The sequence below is a fragment of the Alexandromys fortis genome, unplaced genomic scaffold (assembly GCF_014885135.2).
Source record: "Alexandromys fortis isolate MF-2015 unplaced genomic scaffold, M_Fortis_MF-2015_v1.1 scaffold_20, whole genome shotgun sequence".
In the NCBI taxonomy this organism is placed as follows: Eukaryota; Metazoa; Chordata; class Mammalia; order Rodentia; family Cricetidae; genus Alexandromys; species Alexandromys fortis.
The window spans coordinates 5600453-5618949 of record NW_026067903.1 but is presented as its reverse complement, the minus strand read 5'-3'; the positions used below and the strand labels follow the sequence as shown (position 1 = coordinate 5618949).

Below are 18497 nucleotides of genomic sequence, written 5' to 3'. Positions count from 1 at the left end.
GTAAAATATATAAATAGATTTTAGTTTAGAGTGAAATACTAATAAGATATAGATATAGATAGAGAGAAACAGAAAGAGAGAGCCCCAAAGTTACCCGTGTGGGAAGGGTAGCCAGTTAATGTAGGACAGAGGTGTCCAGACGAGCATGTGGTACACACAATGAGCAGCGATGGCTACCGGGCTCCCTCTAGTCAATACTGTCTGCACTGCCTTTTGCTCATCACTTCCTACTGTTGGTCTTTTTCAGCAGCAGAAATCACAAGGGTGTCCAACAAAGAAAACCAAATCAAGGAAAGTAGATCCCCTCAAAGGCCAGAAGGTCATTGCCAGATGTGAGGAGAATGGCTTCTATTTTCCAGGTACATTTTTCAGACTCATTTGCTAAGCAACCTGATACTGGGGAGAGGAGGGCTCAACCCGAGCTTTCCCTAGAACACTGATGTTTCATGAGCTTGACTAAAGATATTCTGCTTCTCAAGCAAAAAATAGTTCTTTCTCATAGGTGGGGCAAAAGAGTAGTAGAAAATAACATTTCTTTTAATCTCTCCTTTGTATAGAGAACACATTTCTGTTACAACCTACTGTGTTGCATATGTGTATAATATTCTGAACATGCCAATCCACATTTATTTATTTTATTTGTGGGGGAGGGGTGGACATATGTGTCATGGCATGTGCGTGTCGGGAGGGAGTCAGAGAACAACTTGCACCAATCGGTTTCTTGCTTCTACCATATGGGTTCCGGGAATCAAACTCGGGTCATCGGGCTTGGTCACAAGCACCTCAACCTCCCGAGCTACCTCACCAGCCCTGGAAGTACTATGTTGAACAGACACATGGATATTCTTGTCCTCAGGGATGTTGTTTCTTACCAAGGGACACAGGGGCGCCACCAGATAAACAATAAAAATACTTAACATGTTAGATATAGTACCATAAGGAAAAAGCCAAGCCACAAAGAGAGCTGTGTCATGGAGAAGGTTGCAATTCTAAATACAGTGCTTACGAAAAGGCTCCTGGGGAGCATGAAATGATAAGGACAGAGAAGGAGCTGCCACCATTAGATTGTCTGGTAGAAAGACTCAAGGCTCGAGTGCAAGAGACACATTTCAGGAGAAGCAGACTAGTTGACTGGAGAGATGTTCCCAAGACATCCTGCGAGATGTGATTCCTGACGGAACCAGCCAGATACACTCAGCGGGGAATGGAGGCGTGAAAAGGGCTTTGTAGACAGCAGAAATAATACCTGGCAAGAGCTAGGGAGTAAAGATACTGTGTCTGGAGATAGAAACGCGACTCTGGTGGGCACCGGGAACACCGGAGAGCAGTGAAAAATAATAAAGCTTTCTTAGGGTTTCTGTTGCTGTGATGAAACACCATGGCCAAAAGCAAGTTGGAGAGGAAAGGGTTTATTTGGCTCACACTTGTATATCACTGTTCATGGTTTAAGGATGTCAGGACTGAAACTCAAACAGGATAGGAACCTGGAGGCAGGAGCTAATGCAGAGGCCACAGAGGAATGCTGCTTACTGGCTTGCTCTTCTTGACTTGTTCACCCTACTTTCTTACAGTACCCACACCCACAATAAACTGGACCCTCCCACATCAATCACTAATGAAGAAAATGCCTACAAGCCTGATCCTATGAAGGCATTTTCTCAGTAGAGGTCCCCTCGTCTCAGATAGTTCCTCTAGCTTGTTTCAAGTTGACGTAAAACTAGCCAGCACAAAAGCTTTCCAAGTTGGTAAGCCTGGGGTCGCTCACAGTAGGCACTCCTGAGCAGTTTGCACTTTGCTCTCAGGGCATTAGAAAGTCACATGTAAAGCCGGGAGAGGGGCTGGAGAGACGACCCCTCAGCCTGGATGGAAAGACAGGGGTATGTGCTTAGGATATGCGCTGAGGGTACCTGCGAGATGCCCAGCAAAACACATCAGAGAAGCCTCTGGAGTCTGGAAAGGGACTCTGGAGATAGAGCTTCTGAAAACATTAACGCAAGGAGTGCCACTAAAACATGGGAAGGGTGAGCAGGCGAAAGATGACCCTGGAGAAGCCTGGAAGGAACAGCCAATTAAAATGCAGAAGCCTCGCCATTCATCAAATGTAATTAAATAATCTCTGTACCATGTAGAAGTGAATTCAGCAAAGCGTTTGGCTTCCAGTCAGCATGTGACTAGAACTATGGACTAAGTAAGATGTCTTCTTTGAAATCCAGAAAATGAACTTGGAGTTGATTGGACGGAAGGAAATAGAGCCAAGCTCTGAAATAGCTCACAGGCAAAGCATGAAAGTGCAGTGCCGGATCAGTGGGTTGCGTCAGGGTGGGAAGCTCCCCTTGCTTGGGGCTGAGAGGGGGGACACAGGAGGCCCCTTCTGGGGAGGCATCGTGACTTTCTGAAGTTAAGCCATGGAGAGGATCCTAAGTGAATCTGCCGTTCAAGTGGAGCGTACAAAGGACTGCATTCCAGATGGGTGGCTTATAGAGTAGGGTTTGATGGCTGGCCAGGACTCTAGGAAGATGAATAACGGCTCAGACTTCCCAGCATCACTGCTGTGTGTGTCCAGTCTGGGGGAACAGAGAAACAGGGTTAACGTCATAGCCACCTAAAGTCCCTGAGACCTTATGGCATTTTGTTCTTAAGCGTGTCATCGGAGCCAGTAAGCATCCTCATAACTGCATGTGAGCTGCCTGACAGAAACATTTAAATTTGTTGCAGCTGTGATTGAATTCAAATATGTTGATGTGGAGGAAGTAAACATTTGAATTTAGTTACAGAACCAGTCATTTTGATCTGTGGCTTGTCAGTAAACATTAACGCCACCAAATTCGATGTCAGTCTGTGGGGCTAGTCGGTGGGTAAAGCACATGCCGTGCAAGCGTGGGGACCTTTGAGGTCCCCAGAACTGCTATCAAGTCAGATGCAACAGTGCCCATCTGGAATACCGGCACTCCCACAGGGAGATAGGAGACAGAGGAGAAGCTCATGGTGCAGATCCCCTGTTGTGGACGGTGGTGAGCAAGAGGCTCTCCAACAGGGGATAAGGGGAAGAGCTCCTGAGGGTGCCCTCAGACCTCTCCACATGCACCGCAGTGCGCAGGAGAGCTGGAGACCTCGGACTCTGTGCCTTTACACACTTCAGAGTCAACGGATCTTTTTAAAATTGAAGAGCCTGTGACTTCCCCTCTAGAGTCCGTTTTTCTATAAATAAATAAACAAACAAACAAACAAACAAACCGTCGAAAAGTTACAAGAAAAATGGAGAATTCCTAGGTTCCCTTTACTCAGGTTCACTAAATTTTATCATTCTGTTATATTTATACATTTTGTAACATTTTATACTGTGAGACTTTTACTTTTTTCACATTTTCACTTTCCTTTCCTATGCACACACACACATACATACAGAGTGACACACACTCAGACACATATATAGACACACACACAGAGACACACACATACAGACACACATACATACAAAGAGACACACTCAGACACCCAGAGACACACACACATACAGACACACAGAGACCTATATACATACACAGACACACGTAAGAGACACACATACAGACACACACATACAGACACACACATAGACACACGCACATAGAGATACACATACAGAGACACACACAGACACACATACATACACATACACACATGCAGACACACACACACACATACAGACACACACATACAGACACACAGAGAGACCCACATACATACACAGACACACACACACCTTTTCTGAACTGTTAGAGGTTAGGCAGTGCTCATCACAACTCTATTCGAAACGGCAGGCACTCACCTAGTAGAACCACCATAAACATGGCCTTCACAAATGCTGACATCACCGTACACCTTCGTATGCTTCTGCCTTTGTCACTTGCCTGCCAATGCCTTCCACTTTTTCTTTAGTGCAGATTTGAATCCAGAGTCACATGTTACATTTGGCAAACATGAACCCTTAGTGATTTCTTTTTTAAAATAGGGTCTCACTATGTAGGTCTGGCTGGCTTAGAACTTGCTTTGTAGACCAGACTAACCTCAAACTCACAGAGATCTGCCTGCCTCTGTCTCCCGAGTGCTGGGCTTAAAGGTGTGCACAGCCACTACACAACACTCCTAAATCTAGAATTTTGCTTTAACCTTTTCTGTAAACATTCATGATGCTAATGTTAAAAGCAAGGGCAGTTGCGGATGGCCTGACGCAGTTTGGTTTAGCTCAGAGTCAACATGTACATTCTTTCCTACAAGACAATCTGGGTGATGTCACTCAGATGCCATTCTGTCCAGAGGCACATGATGTCCATCTGTCCTCTTAGTAGTAGTAATTTGGACCATATGGTTGGTATGAGTTTGCAATGTCTCTTTAAAAAAAAAAAAAAGGCAGCCGGGTGGTGGTGGCGCACGCCTTTAATCCCAGCACTCAGGAGGCAGAGGCAGGCGGATCTCTGGGAGTTCGAGGCCAGCCTGGTCTACAAGAGCTAGTTCCGGTTCGGGCACCAAAGCTACAGAGAAACCCTGTCTCGAAAAACCAAAAAAAAAAAAAAGGCAAATTGGTTTTAATAGACAACTTATTGGTGAATCTTTCTGGTGCTGTTGTTCTAAACCTCCTAATCTTTCCTCAAGGAAAGGTCTGATTTAAATTCTGTCAGCAGCAGGCAGCATTGCAGTAATGAGCTGGGTGCCCATTGCTGCCTGAAGACAGATCTACACTGGTGCACACTCAGCCTGGCTGGCTGTTACTGCGAGCCTCAAGATCATGCAGGGATCATAGGGGTGCGCTGATTTGAACAGGCACATGGGGTGACTCAGCACAGACCACAGGGTGGAGCAGACCTGCTGCCATCATCAGGTGTTGTTTCTCTGGATTCCTCCAGGGGTCGTGAAGAAATGTTTGAGCTCCACCCATGCACTGGTAGACTTCAGGTTCGGAGAAACCAAGGTGGTGCCCATCTCCTTCATCACACCAGTTGGGGGCGCCGCGCCCTGCCCACAACTTCAGGTACCTACTCTCTGGTCCCTTCTGGGACCCTTTTATACAAGTGGTTCTCAAGCAGTGGGTCACAGCCCCTTTGGGGGTGAACAAACCTTTCACAGGAGTTGCCAAAGACTATCGGAAAACCCAGATATTTAAATTATTTTATTTATATTTATATATTTATATATATTTTACATAATTATATTTATATTATTCATAACAGTAGTAAAATTAAAGTAACAATGAAAATAATTTTATGTTTGGGGGTCACCACAGCATGAGGAACTGTATATTAAGTGCTCACAGAATTAGGAAGGTTGAGAACCACTGCTTTATACTGTCTACAGGGTTTTGGATTACAGAGGATGGCAGGGGTCCCTATGTGGCGCTCTTGGGCTCCTGTAGGGAGCCTGTGTTTGGGCAGGAAGAGCAGCAGCCAGTTTCTTTTTCCCCCGTTACTTGGCAATTTCTCTGTGACTGATTGCCAGGTCCCTGTTAATGGAGCTGGTCGCCGTGTATAGTGGCTTATATAATATCTTGTGATACTTGTCACGAGGGGGGAAGGAAATTGTGTAGCTCCTAGGGCTCCTGAAGCTTTCTCTGCAGAAGACTGCATTATCTTATATGTATCAAAGGCAGAACTAGGGATTTCTGTGACCCTGCAGTCAGCCGCCGCCAACCTGTGATGTCATAATGCAGTTCCCCCAAGTGTGCTTGCCACAAATGAGACAGACAAATATGTTCTCATCTGATTATAAATGAACAAGCACTACACCGTGTCTGGGTCATCCACCAGCCACTGTCTTGACACCAAAATGGGGCAGAGGCCAGGCACAGAAGGAAAGCCTTTCAAAGCCTCAGGGCTGCTGTTCCTTACCTGACGCAAGCCAAGGGGGGATCAGAGAGGTTAGCCTTGGTCTGTTCAGACTTCCTGGGACAGACCCACAGTACACCTCCTGCTCCCTTCTCCTGATGACTGACAGGTACCCGGCAGCCTCACTGAGCCCGTTTGCAGAGCCATCTATACCTCTGGGTGACCTTTCCCGTGGACTCCACATCTATGCTGGGACTGACCATCACCAAACCCATTCTTTCCTTTTGTCTGGGGGACAGACACCTTTCTAACACTGAGGACACGCTCCCCATGTCTTTATAGCAACCCCCCAGATGCTCCTCCAGCCCCAGTCATTGTTTGTACCAATTTCTTAGAGTTTCAGAACCCTAACCAGCTTGCTGACTGTCCCAGGATCCTTGTCAATTGCCAAACTCCTACCAAAGCTGGGTTTTTCAAAATTGCAAGTGTAGCCCAATAAACTCAGAGAATTCTGGAACCCTTTCTTATCTGATTTTTTTTAAAGCTCTATATCAGAATTTTATCACCAGTACCTGCCAGTAATCAGGAGTTATTGTGAAACAAGCTTATGTTAAATTATGTATGAGCTCTGTAAAACAAATTATTTGCTGTGAAACATGTTTTCTGCTACAGGTTGGGGATTATGTGTTTGCCAAAATCAAGACAGACAAAGGATTTGAGTTCTATGTCCCCGCCATCGTCATAGCACTTCCAAATTGGGATGTGGCTTCAGAGAAATTCTACACAGTTTTAAAGTGTAACAACCGCACAGTAAGTGTCTGCCCAGACAACTGCCTTCTTGCTAGGCTGATGGGTGGGAGCTGAGGGAACACAGCTGTCTACTCCGCTACTCATGCATCCCTTGTGGTCTGGACCCTGCTCCTGCTGAGAGCACTGTGGTCTCCTTGCGTCTATATGGGAGAGTCATTTGGTTTTCCTTGTTAGCTGCAATTGACAGCTAGACAGGTTTACTCTGGGTGTTCTCTCTCTCTCTCTGTGCGTGTGTCTGTCTGTCTGTCTGTCTCTCTGTCTCTGTCTCTCTCTCTCTCTCTCATGGTATATATGTGTCTGTATGCATGGTCAGATGTGTGGAAGTCAAGGGTTACCATCAAGTATATTCCTCCATCACCCTCCCACTTTATTTACCAAGGCTGGGTCTGTTGCTAAATCTGGTACTCACCCATTCAGCTAGTCTAGCTAGCCAGGGATCCTTTCTCTGCCCTTGAAGCGCTGGGATCACAGATGGGCTGCCATGCCTTTGCAGCTTTTACATGGTCCTAGGGATCCAAACTCTGCTCATGTTTGCATGACAATCTGTGCAAAACCCACTCAGTCACCTCCCCAGGCTCCGTACCACTCGTGTGTGTGTGTGTGTGTGTGTGTGTGTGTGTGTGTGTGTGACAGAGAGAGAGAGAGAGAGAGGGAGGAGAAAGAGAGAGAGAGCTCCCATTCCTGCCTGTGCTCCTCTGCAAGTACTGTAGATACAGGCATCTCCTGGGCCTTTCTCAGCCTTGTCTTCTTCTGCCACCTCATGATGACTGTTGGATGAGCATCCCCAGCTCATAGTGCTGCTGGAGAATATCCACAGGGGAAAAAGTAAGTCGGGGGGGGGGGGCACAGTGAAGTGATGTCCTGAGGCATGGCTCAGGGACGGGGAGACATGCACAGCAGATGGTCTGGGGTCCCTAAAGAAAGGCCTCAGCTTCCAGAGAGTGACTTTGTTGTTGACCCTCAGGGCAGGAAGCCCCTGGGGGGCCAGAATGCTGTAGTCAGGGGAAAGGACATTGAAGCTTCTCATAAAGATTCTGGGAAACCTCACAAGGGAAAACAGGGTTTTCATCAACAGGGTCATGGTCACATGGTCGGGTATCTAAAAACAAGATACCCGAGGTTGCAAACAAAAATAGAAAGGTGCGTGCGTGTGTGCATGCATGTACATGTGTGACTGACCTGGGTAGACTTGGCAGTTGATGTAGAATTTAGATGAGTGACCGAGGACTTAACAATGACTTATTCAGCAAAGATTATAAAGCAATGTGAACTTAGCCTGCTCTCTTGAGTGGCACCCCGAATGGGGTAATGACTACTAGCTCTGATAGTGGCTTGAGCTGGAATAAACTTGTTCATGACTTGGGGGCTTCTTGGGTTCAATGACATGACTTTTTTTCGGTGTGATTACAGGAATTTTGCCCTCGGAGTGCACTTATAAAGATCAGCCAAAACAAGTATGCTGTCTCTTGCTCTCATATAAATGCGTCCCAGGTTGAGAAGGACCAAGCAATGTGAGTACACCCAGCTCCTACTGAAAAGCTTTTTGCACCTGATAAATAATACACAATAATAATACACAATAATCCAAATCAGACCAGATCAAACCAAATTAGGGAAATCCCAGGTTTAATGGATACCAGCGCTCAGGGTGGCCTTTTAGCATCTCAAAGAGGAGATGGGGAAGGAAGACCAGAAAACCATGTGTTTGTTTTGGGAGGGGGGGCTGGCAGTTTAAATACCCTGTGGGAGTGGTCTTGAGCATCTCTAGGGATGGGTCATTATTTGGTGGGCTTTCTTGGAGATGGAGTCTGGACTGAGGCAACTCCCAGGGTAGCGGGCGTGGGCTGGAACTTCCTCCCAAACATTCCAGACTCTTTGGGTATATGAATGCCAGGAGCTGGGGTGACGCTTCCACCCAAACACCTACCTCTTAAACATCAACTTAGATCTTTGCACCTTTATTCTGTTGCTGAGATCTAAACCTGAGTACTAGTAGAGATGGAAGCCTCGTTTCTGTGAGCATTAGCCAATCCATCGCCTTCCACTGAACTGCTGTTTGTTACTCCATCTGGCTCTAATCTCAGAGCCAACACATTTTTCACTGACCCTTCATAAATACATTCAACCCTGCCATGAAGAAGAGGTCATTACGCCACTTTTGTGTGTAAGAATTCAAGGCCTTCTATTTAAGCCTCACTTGGGAACTGTCCCCTAAGTGTCCCTTCCATAGAGGCACATATAGGAGGGAGAAGGGAGGTTCTGAAGTGGCTTTCCAGAGGAGTGTGTTGGGGTGACTTGGGGTTCCCAGGGTCTACAATGGAGTGAACAAATCTCCACTGGAAGCAGTAGAATTACTGAGAGACGTGCAGGCAGACTGGCCCAATGTCAACAGGAAAAGACTTGAGGCTGAAGAGCAGGCAAAACCCATGTCCGTGCGGCCAGCAAGAGCAAGGTTGAAGTCCATCACAGCTTGGAGTTAAAGGAACATGAAGAAGTAGTAAATGTGGGGTTTGAGCAAGGGCTGTAGTAGGGGATTCAGGGAGCACCTTCCACTTTCACAGAGTGAATGTGTTGTTTTGGGGAGTGAGCCTTTTATTCTGGGCGTAGCCTTTAGCCTTCATTCACCTTCATTACAGAAACAAAACACCTTGTATCCCCCCCAGTTTTGGGCATGTGGGACTCAGCCTTTCTCTGTGATGTCAAAGAACATTAGTGTGTCTCATGTAATCGAAAGCTGATCTTCCCACTTGTTCTGGAAGCCCATTCCTCTGTGTCCTGGGTCCTGACGCTGAGGGTGACTGTCACGTTCCACCATCCTCTTTCCTTAGCTTCCCCTCAGAGGGAAAACGAGTTTCTCCTGCATTTACCCACAGAGTGTCCGTCTATGTGCCTGTACATATCCCCCCATCTCTCACTGCTCCCTCCCCCGAAGCTGAAGTGTGATCTAACTCATACTTCCCTTCTCTCTCAGTCTCTTCTGTAGAGTTGGGGAACCTTGACTCCATTTAGTTCCCTCCCTGAATGTGGATATCAGTTTTCACAGAGCCCAGCTGAGACCCCAGACCTGTCCCAGTCCTCAGCCATTGCCCACCCTGGCCATGCTTACTCTTAAGATTGCCCTTGACACATGAACCTGTCCTCTCAGGTCTGCCATGGCTCTCTAGGTTTCCTCTCTGCCTGATTTTACTCACGCCATTGTTTCCATGGTGCCGCTCACACCAAGAACCCTGTGTCTCTTTCTCTAACCCAGTCTGTGGCTCTGCATCAGAGTCACAACCCCTAGGAATGGACCTCCAGCGAGCCCTTATGAAAGCTGCCCACGTGTAAGCAATGGGCAGCCATAGTAGACAGCTACAATGGAGAGAGACACTTTGGAAACAGTCTTAGCTCCATATCCTGCCCCACCTATGGACCAGAGGTCTAAGATGGGGACTGTCTGTGAATATGCTTGTCAAGTGTAGGTATTCTATGCGATGGAAATTGTACTGGTCCCAAATGCCCACTGGTGTGTGTGTGTGTGTGTGTGTGTGTAGGTGCCCATGTGTGTGCATATGGAGGCCACAGAGCATGTTGGGTGTCTTCCTCTATCACTTTTTCACTTTGTTTTTAAAGACAAACTCTCCCACTGGCTGAGAATTTCCCCAGTCTCCTCTCCCCAACACTAGAGTTACAGGCACATGTAGCTATGTCCGACTTCTATGTAGTTGCCAGGAATTTGAACTTGTCTGCTTGCTTCCACAATAAACCATTTCCCTAGCTTCCCACTGACTCTTTGCACCTGCCATCATTCCAACTCAATGCATACAGACCGAACCAAGCCTGCTCCCAGGCCCGGGCTCCTTGTCTCTGCCCCTCCTCCTCCTCCCATGAGCCATCGAATTGTGCAAGCGGGCATCTGCTAGTCAGTTACCAGTCCTATCTGTCTCCATGTTATTGCAATCCAGGCTTGGAGATGGTTTGTAGCTCTGTTGAGGCTCAGTGCTTTAGGCTAGAACTCCAAGTTGCTCCCATCTAGGCCTGTCAACCCAGGCATATTCCCTGGCGGGCTCAACTGATTGATTTTCTTTGAATGCAAATGGTTCTTGTACCATCTCCCTCACTTAAAAACCATCAGACCTCACCACCATCTGGGTCCCTCTCTCCTATCATACCCTCTCCTATGTGTGGTGTAGCCTGTCTCCCAACCCTCCAGGGCATACTAACTGCTTCCCAATGCCATGCTTTCTCAGGTCTCCGTGCTTTGCATAAATTGTGTGTTACTGTCTCAGAACAGTATTAGCTTCCTGGGAAATTCTAAAGATCGGACACCAGCATCCCCACTACCATGAAATGTCCTGGTACCTAGCTAGCTTCTCCCGTGTACTAAAGTGGTCCCACCGCATCATCTGTAGGTTTTCATGATAGAAAATGTCCCTAGGGCTAGACTGTCTCAGTCCACTTTCTGTTGCTATAACAAAATGCCTAAGGCTAAGAACTTTTCGAAGAAGAAAAAAAAGATGTTTATAGTTCAACTTTGAAGGTTGAAAGTCCAAGGTCAGGTGACTCCATCCATTTGGCCTCTGGTAAGGGCCTTTCTGGTCTTGTTAGGACATAGTAGATAATATTCTGTGAGTAAAGTGTAGTAACACAGAGAGACAAGGAAACTAGAGACTATGGAGGGGTTCGACTTATTCTTGTATGTCAACTTGCTCACTCCACGAGACCCCAGTAATCTCTTAAAGGGGCCAAGTCCCCAGTGACCTAATTTTCTCCTACTGGGACTCACCTTGTAAAGGCCCCATCATCATCTCTCTGAATGGCTATACTAAAGACCAACCTTACATACAGCATATGAACCTTTGGAGAGAAATATTTTTTTAAATTCTAGCCCATGATAAAGAAATATGAATATTAGTCTAGGTATTGACTATTTTCACTGAACTTGACATTATCATTAATCATTTTTTAATTAAAATCCATTTCTTTCTGTATGAAGGAAAAACCCTTGTCTCTCACATTCCCTGGGCCTTTTTTAAATCTCTTAGCTGCTAATTCTCTACTCTCACCTCTAGGGCTTCACACAGGAGATATGTTCATTGACTCTCTAATTTCCTTTTTCTTTTTTTCACTCTCAATGCCTTCCTCGGAGCAACAAGCTATGTTTAATTTTCCCAAGCAGGAGCCATCTTCAGCCTGCTAATTCCAGAGCTTAAGGAGTCTCTGCTTCCATAACCAGGGCTGAAAACAAGAGTGCAGTAGAGCTGTTTTCTAGTCTCTGCCTTCTTTCAGGTCCCTGGTACTTAATTCCCACTTACCTCCTGTACCATCTCCTTGTGGATGTCTGTGTGAGTCCTCTGGCCTTTATACCAAGGAGGCCATTATTGAGAATCCTGATCCTCGTGTGTATGTGTCATTAAAAAAATGTACCCCAGGTCATGATTCCGACAGGACTATCATTTTGGGTATTGACTCAGTTGTTCCTATCAATCCAGGGGTGATCAGCCAGGACGTGTCACCTCCAGACACCTGGGTAGACCAGCATGAACGACATGCTGGTGTCTGTCATCCCACCCTCTCTTCTTCCTTCTGGGGGCCTTCAGCTGCGGCTAACAGAGTATTTCCTACAGATAGATCCCTCACCTGGTCCCCGATGAAGAGTATAACCAGTGAAAGATGTGGTGGAAACCGGTCAGAGGAATCAAAAGGGATCAGCTAGAGTCCGTGCAATCTTTGGTTTTCAACCAGTCTGGTCACCTCTTTTTGGGTCCTGTTCCTTTCTATCAGAAGTCCGTAGCCTCTGATTGCTGCAGGGGAAGGGGGCGTCTGCTGGGTTCGATGCTTTGGCTTCTGGATGTCTCCCCTGAGGGAAATCCTCTCAGCCAGGTGTCATGAAGCTAGCTCCAGACCTGGGTGTCTGGCAGGTCTGAGCAGAATCTACATACCTGGTGCCCTGTAGCTGGCTGCAAAACCCTCCAGCAGAGCTGGAGTCTACCTGCCCACTCGACAGAGCCAGGCCTGGGCAAGTCAGCCCTCTAGAAAGATGTTCTCTTAAAGAGGCTTTATGATCTCTTAGTTATAATAACAACAGTAGTGACAATATTCCAAATATGATTGTGGGAAAACACGTGGGACTAAACCATTTTCTCTGGGCTCCAGAAAAATCCATATGATGGGAATTAAAAATCAGGCACCTGAGGAGAAGGGCTCGTCTTCCCTTGCTGCTTGGATGGCACTGTGGGGTCTTGGGGACCCTCGTGTGTGAGACTGCTGAGAGGAAGACATTCCCAGGCCTTGGAGGTGGTCGTTTGAGTCTGTGGTCAGCTCACTATTCCCTGTTGCACAGAACATTAGCATCCCATTGTCTGTCCTCTGAGCAGCCTGGTGACTTCCCATGGCTTTAGGCATATGTTTCCGTGGGAGGGCCAATTCCCAAGCCACTTAGCCTCCTTCCTGGAGAACGCGGAAGAGCCTCACACTGCCTTCCCACAGCGGTGGAATGAGCTCATTGATGAAACATCAAGGCCCAGCGCTGCTTCTGGCATTGCATGAATAGATCACTTCCCTTGCTCTGCCGTAGTCGCTCCTGTCAGAGCTTCCCTGGGAGCTAGCTGGGCATCTGAAATCGGCCAGTCTGTACATCTCATTATCCCTTCATCCCTGCAGTCAGATGATAGCAAAACCTCTGCCTGTGCATATCCTATGCTGTCTCTAAGTACCAAGGCCATTTCCTACTTTCAAGAGAATGCTAGGGTATCTTCAAGAATCAGAGACTTTCAGACCAATGGTATCAGCCTCTTGATCTTCCTCTCCTTCCGTTGTCAATTCGGAGGCCTTCTGATCCCATGAGACATCTGTCTGGTGCCTATTCCTGAGCAAAAGAGACATTGTAGAAAAGAGGCCTCTGGGGGCCAGCAAGAGAGCCAGGGTATTGGCAAATCTTGACCAATTGAATAGGTGCATTTTGAACCCAGAAAAAAATGTAATCATGGTTTCTCAGCACTTTCTCCATAGAAATGAGTCCTGAACCAGTTAAGACACAGTGCCTGGCTCCTCATTCTATCCCACTATGTGCATTCTGATTCTGTTTATTGAATTGCAACTTGTATTATTGTATATTGTAAATTATCCCTAGTCCCCAAATCCAAAATCCAACATGCTCACTGTCTTAGGGTTTTATTGCTGTGAAGAGACACCATGACCCAGAAAACTCTTATGAAGGAAAGCATTTTACTGGGGCTGGCTGACAGTTTAGAGGTCTAGTCCGTTGTCATCATGGTGGGAAGACATAGCGGTGCTGGAGAGGTAGCCGAGTGTTCTGGATCAGCAGGCAGCAGGAAGTGAATGCTGCACTGGTCCTGGCTTGAGCATTTTAGACTTCAAAGCCCCCTTATGACTCACGTCCCCCAACAACACCGCACCTATCAGCAGTGCCAGGTCCTGTGAGCCTGTGGGGCGCTTTCCGTTCAAACTACCATACTCAAAAAGAACAAACAGGATGCCATGAGTGGAAAGCTTCACACCTGTTTCAGGTGTCAGGTGACAGCGACAGTTCAGAGCCAGCAAAGGTATTTATGCATCAGCTTACACAAGATGCATAGGGGTGTGTGGGAAACAGAACCGAACTCCATGTTAGGACTCAGGTTCCATCTGCCAGGTTTCTCATTACATATATGCAAAGAATCCAAAAACCTGGAACACTTCTGGTCCCAAATATTTTGGACAAGGGACATTTAACATTCAATCAAATCTATAACCTAAACCAATTAATGGATTACCTAGGTTTAATGTTTCATTAGTGTGAGATTGAACTAAGGAAAGCCACTGAGTGGGTCACGTCCAGTCATGGTTATGGCTTATATCCATAAGGTGATGGCAGCCCTTTCTGTCTCCATAGTGATTGTGGCCAAGAAGCAGGGTAAGATGTAGGGGGCGGGCAGGGATAGGAGCTTGCATATCAGCCTCGTGTGGAGGATCCACCCTTGTAGACTGAGGTAAGCCAGTCTCCAGTCGGATGATCTTCTGCCTCCTTGGGGAGTACACACACACACACACACACACACACACACACACACACACACACGGTGCTCTTAAATACATGCAGGCAAAGCACTGATAAAATAAAAATAAACAAATATTTTAAAAAATTTTCTCCTGGCCGAACCTTTTTGTTCTAGCCACGGCAACTTGTCTTGTTTTGTTCTTGTTCCGAAAGTAATGCACAACTAATAATACTACTTATAAATTAAAAGCAACGGGAAGACCTTCTTCTTAAATCCACAACCTAATGTGTCATCAATAAGCACTGTGTTTTGGTGTGCATTCCTCTAGATTTTTTCATCTGCTGTGTTGATTCATATTTTTTCTTCAAAGCCAAAAGCGCTATGGTTTTTACTTATCATGGATAACAGTTGCAAAACATTTTAAATGTGGGAACCATTGGGTTGGAGAGATGACTCGGTGGTCGAAAGCACTGGCTGCTCTTTCAGAGGACCCGGATTCCATTCCCAGGACCCACATAGTAGCTCATTGCTGTCCATATGTCTAGTCCCAAGGGATCTGACCCCTTCCTCCGCCCTCCACAGTGACCGGGCACACATGTGTTACACAGACATACAAATATCCATGCACATTAAATAAATAAATACATACATGTAAGTTTTTAAATTACAGATTTAATTTTAAAAGGCGAATAACGTGTCAATTCTATTGGAATCCATTTCCCAGAGGCAATTGTTTCTAGTTTGCTTCAAGGTGTCTAGTCTTCTTTGCCTATTCACAACCCCAGTAACAAAAATGAAAATATAAGTATTCTCTTTTGTAACTCTTTTCCCAGTTACTGGCATATTTGTTACCTCTTCCCATAATAGTAACCCCTGCTGTTTCATTATTGCCTGCCTAAAATCACATTAGGAAGTGACTTATAACTCATTCATAGCAAAAACTATACGTATATTGCTTCTTGACTCCCCCTCTTCTCCAGCTTCTGCAGACAGGTAGACAGATCTCTCTGCTTATGCTTGGAGTGCTTTTTAACACATCTGGAAAACCCCTGCTACCCTTTCCTTGGTGCTTATCTTCCTAAGAAGCCGTAGGTTATAAAAACAATCAATTCTAGTGGAGAAAAACAAAATAGAACTAACTTAGCTTCAAGGGAAGCAGCAACGTGAGCAGCAGGGGACCTGGAGTAGAAGAGCTCAGATTTCACAGGCAGGTGTTCTTGGTGCAGTCTCGAGGTGTGGTCTCCACATCTCTAGGCACATGTTCTCCCAGAGAGCTGGCATCTACACAAGCACAGACCTCACATAAGATAGTTGTGGGGGGAGGGGGAGATCCAGGAAAGCCTTTTTATTCCGTGTACCGCTACTGCTTGGGCCATTTTTTTTTCTCTCTTGGGAATTCCCTTCTGAGTCTTGTGCTAGTCTTTGAAAAATAACCACATGTGACACAATCTTGATCCATTACAGAGCAATTTGAATAATGGGATTTTTCTGTTTGAAAATAACCAAGGGCCTTTTCCCAGCTCATATTTTTCTCTGACATTTTTCCAGAAGAATTGGAAACAGTAATGATTCGAAGTTATTCAGGGCAAAACCCAAACCCAAATGTTTCTGAGTGGAGGCAAGGGTGGTCAAGACGACCTGTGTGGAAATGCGAAACAAAAGCGGGGTTTAAACCCAGGTATTTAGTGCTCTTAACACGGCCCGGAGGTTCTGAAAAAAGTGAAATTGACGAATCAGTGGGCCACGATGAGTGGGCTAGAATGAAGTCATGGCGTTCCCAAGATGCTTTCTCGGAAGAAAAGCCAACATTCCTTGATAAACAAGCTTGGTCCGGTACATTTTCTAAATAAGTCTCTATCTATGACATCATAGGCAGGCCTGTGCTTTTCCTATGAAATGTAATAAAAAGTCACAGCGCTGCTGGCATTTGGGAGTTTCTGATGTTGCACTTTGAGCCACGTAGTTTGAGAAACCTCAGCGGTGGTAGAGCTGGGCTGGCGTATCCGTGACGGTCAGTGGGCAGTGCTGAAGTGTGCACTGGGGGCATCTGAGCTTGAGCATGCTGTTTATTGACTGACTGGGTAAGGACTGGGCACATGTGGTTAGGTTTTCCCTGTTGTGTGGGACTCCTACTTACCGCCTACTTACCTGCATGGACCGAATGGAGTTTAAGTCTAAAGTATCCAACACCTAGGGCAGTGGGCAAGGCTTAGAGACTTGTGCAGGCATGAGCTGGAGATCTCGGCAGATACCCTGTAGCAGTTAAGCCCAGGGTGTCTAAAATCAGCCTCAAGCTCTCCTCTGTCTCTCTAGGAAAGAAGTGGAGGCAAGGAAACCTTCCCCACTCTGGACAGTGATTGAAGAAGACACAGGAAATTTAAAACAGTCGAGACAAGAGAACCTTAAAAAAAAGAAAAAGAAGCCCACCAAGAGGTCACCTTTCCGGGAGATGATGTCCTCAGATTCAGATGGCTCTTCCCATGGCACCAGGTCCCCAGGGTCTAACCCCCAAAACCTTCCATGAGCCCAGGGTGGGGGATTGGGAGGCACCCTGAACTTGCATGACACTTTGCAACCTCTTTCGAGAATAATGTATGTGGGATCCTTTCCCCAGTTTCCGGGCCAGCGTAGGTCCCGGCACAACAACACAACCCCTCCACCGCCCCCCCGAGTCATGCTAACATCCACTTTCCCAGAGAAGGCTCTCCACTCGAGGCCTAAGACACTGCCAACCTCGCCTCCGTTGCTACACCGGCACCAGGAGCAGTCCTGCCCTGACAGATTCCAGCCACCCACAGCGCAAGGGGCTGAGGACCCATCCCTGAGGAACCCTAAGGCGTACACCCTAGTGGCAGCTAACTTTAAGCAAGCCACTATTCCTTCAGGGCTGCTCAGATCCTAGCCTCTGGACCCTGTGGAGCAAGCCTCTCTGGTGAGGTAAGGCTTGCCTTCATTCCACTCAACGCCTTCCCTGTTGATGAGAACCAGGCCCCCAACCTGCTATTTGAGCTTAGGGATTTTTCTGGCCATTCCGTATCCTGTTTTTCCCCCAACAGCACACATTGTTCTCAGTCTTTTGATACACTCTGTATACGTAGCAGCACTAGTGTGACAAGCTAATATCAGAATGTTCTCAGGGGTTTGGGGGGAGTCCGTTTAGTTGGGCCCCACACCTACGATCTTGTTTTAAATTGGTTCTTCCTTGTGAGTTAAGAATTTTGTCACCCAACATGAAGAGTGAAATTAAGACCTGGTTGGTAGCTTGCCTGAGATCTGTAAGCCTGAGCATTCTCTGTGTTACTATCTTCTGAACATTTCTATTGAGCCCTTCCTAATTGGTTGTGTTTGTAGTCTGTTGTAGGTACCTCTAATTGAGTGCAGAAGCTGAATAAAATCTTACATTGGAAACATTGCTCTGGCTGCTCCTTTGCTACTGTATTCTTTGAACGTTTAGTGCCAATGCAAAAGCATTCAGCTCTGCTCACTAACTTCAGGGCTGAAGTAGCTCTCTCCAAGTCTCCTTTGTCCAGGCGGTAACAGTCCTCGGACTATAAAAAACAAACAAACAAGCACAAACCAGTATAGCTTATTAATAAAAAAACATACTGGAGACCTTTGGAAAGTAGAAAAGATAAGAAGAGTTCTGATATTTAAAGAGTAGACTAGTTATGTTTGTGGTGTTCACATTCCCGAAAGCTAAAGTTGGAGAAATGAGAGGAGGAACCCACTTCCAAAATCATGGGAGAATGAGAAACATCAGCTTCTGCTTAAGCTGAGTACCACAAGGAAATGAGGATGGTAATGGAGACTGAAGTGTGAGTGAAAGTGGGAAGCAGGCAGGGGAGGCCTGTGGGAGGCCTGTTGCACTTCCCCACCCTAGCCCCAAAGACAAAACTCAAGCCCTTTTTAG

At 46.4% G+C, this 18497-nt stretch overlaps 1 protein-coding gene across 1 annotated transcript in view; it reads left to right on the top strand.

The window, feature by feature from the left end:
• Positions 1–17969, top strand: part of Vwa3b (von Willebrand factor A domain containing 3B) — a 168776-nt gene extending 150807 nt beyond the window's left edge. The window contains 5 exon segments of the mRNA XM_050134599.1: positions 248–359; positions 4884–5008; positions 6471–6608; positions 8019–8119; positions 16901–17969. Of these exon segments, the coding sequence (XP_049990556.1) occupies positions 248–359; positions 4884–5008; positions 6471–6608; positions 8019–8119; positions 16901–17111 (687 nt within the window). The 3' untranslated portion in view covers positions 17112–17969.
• Positions 17970–18497: the final 528 nt, after the last annotated feature.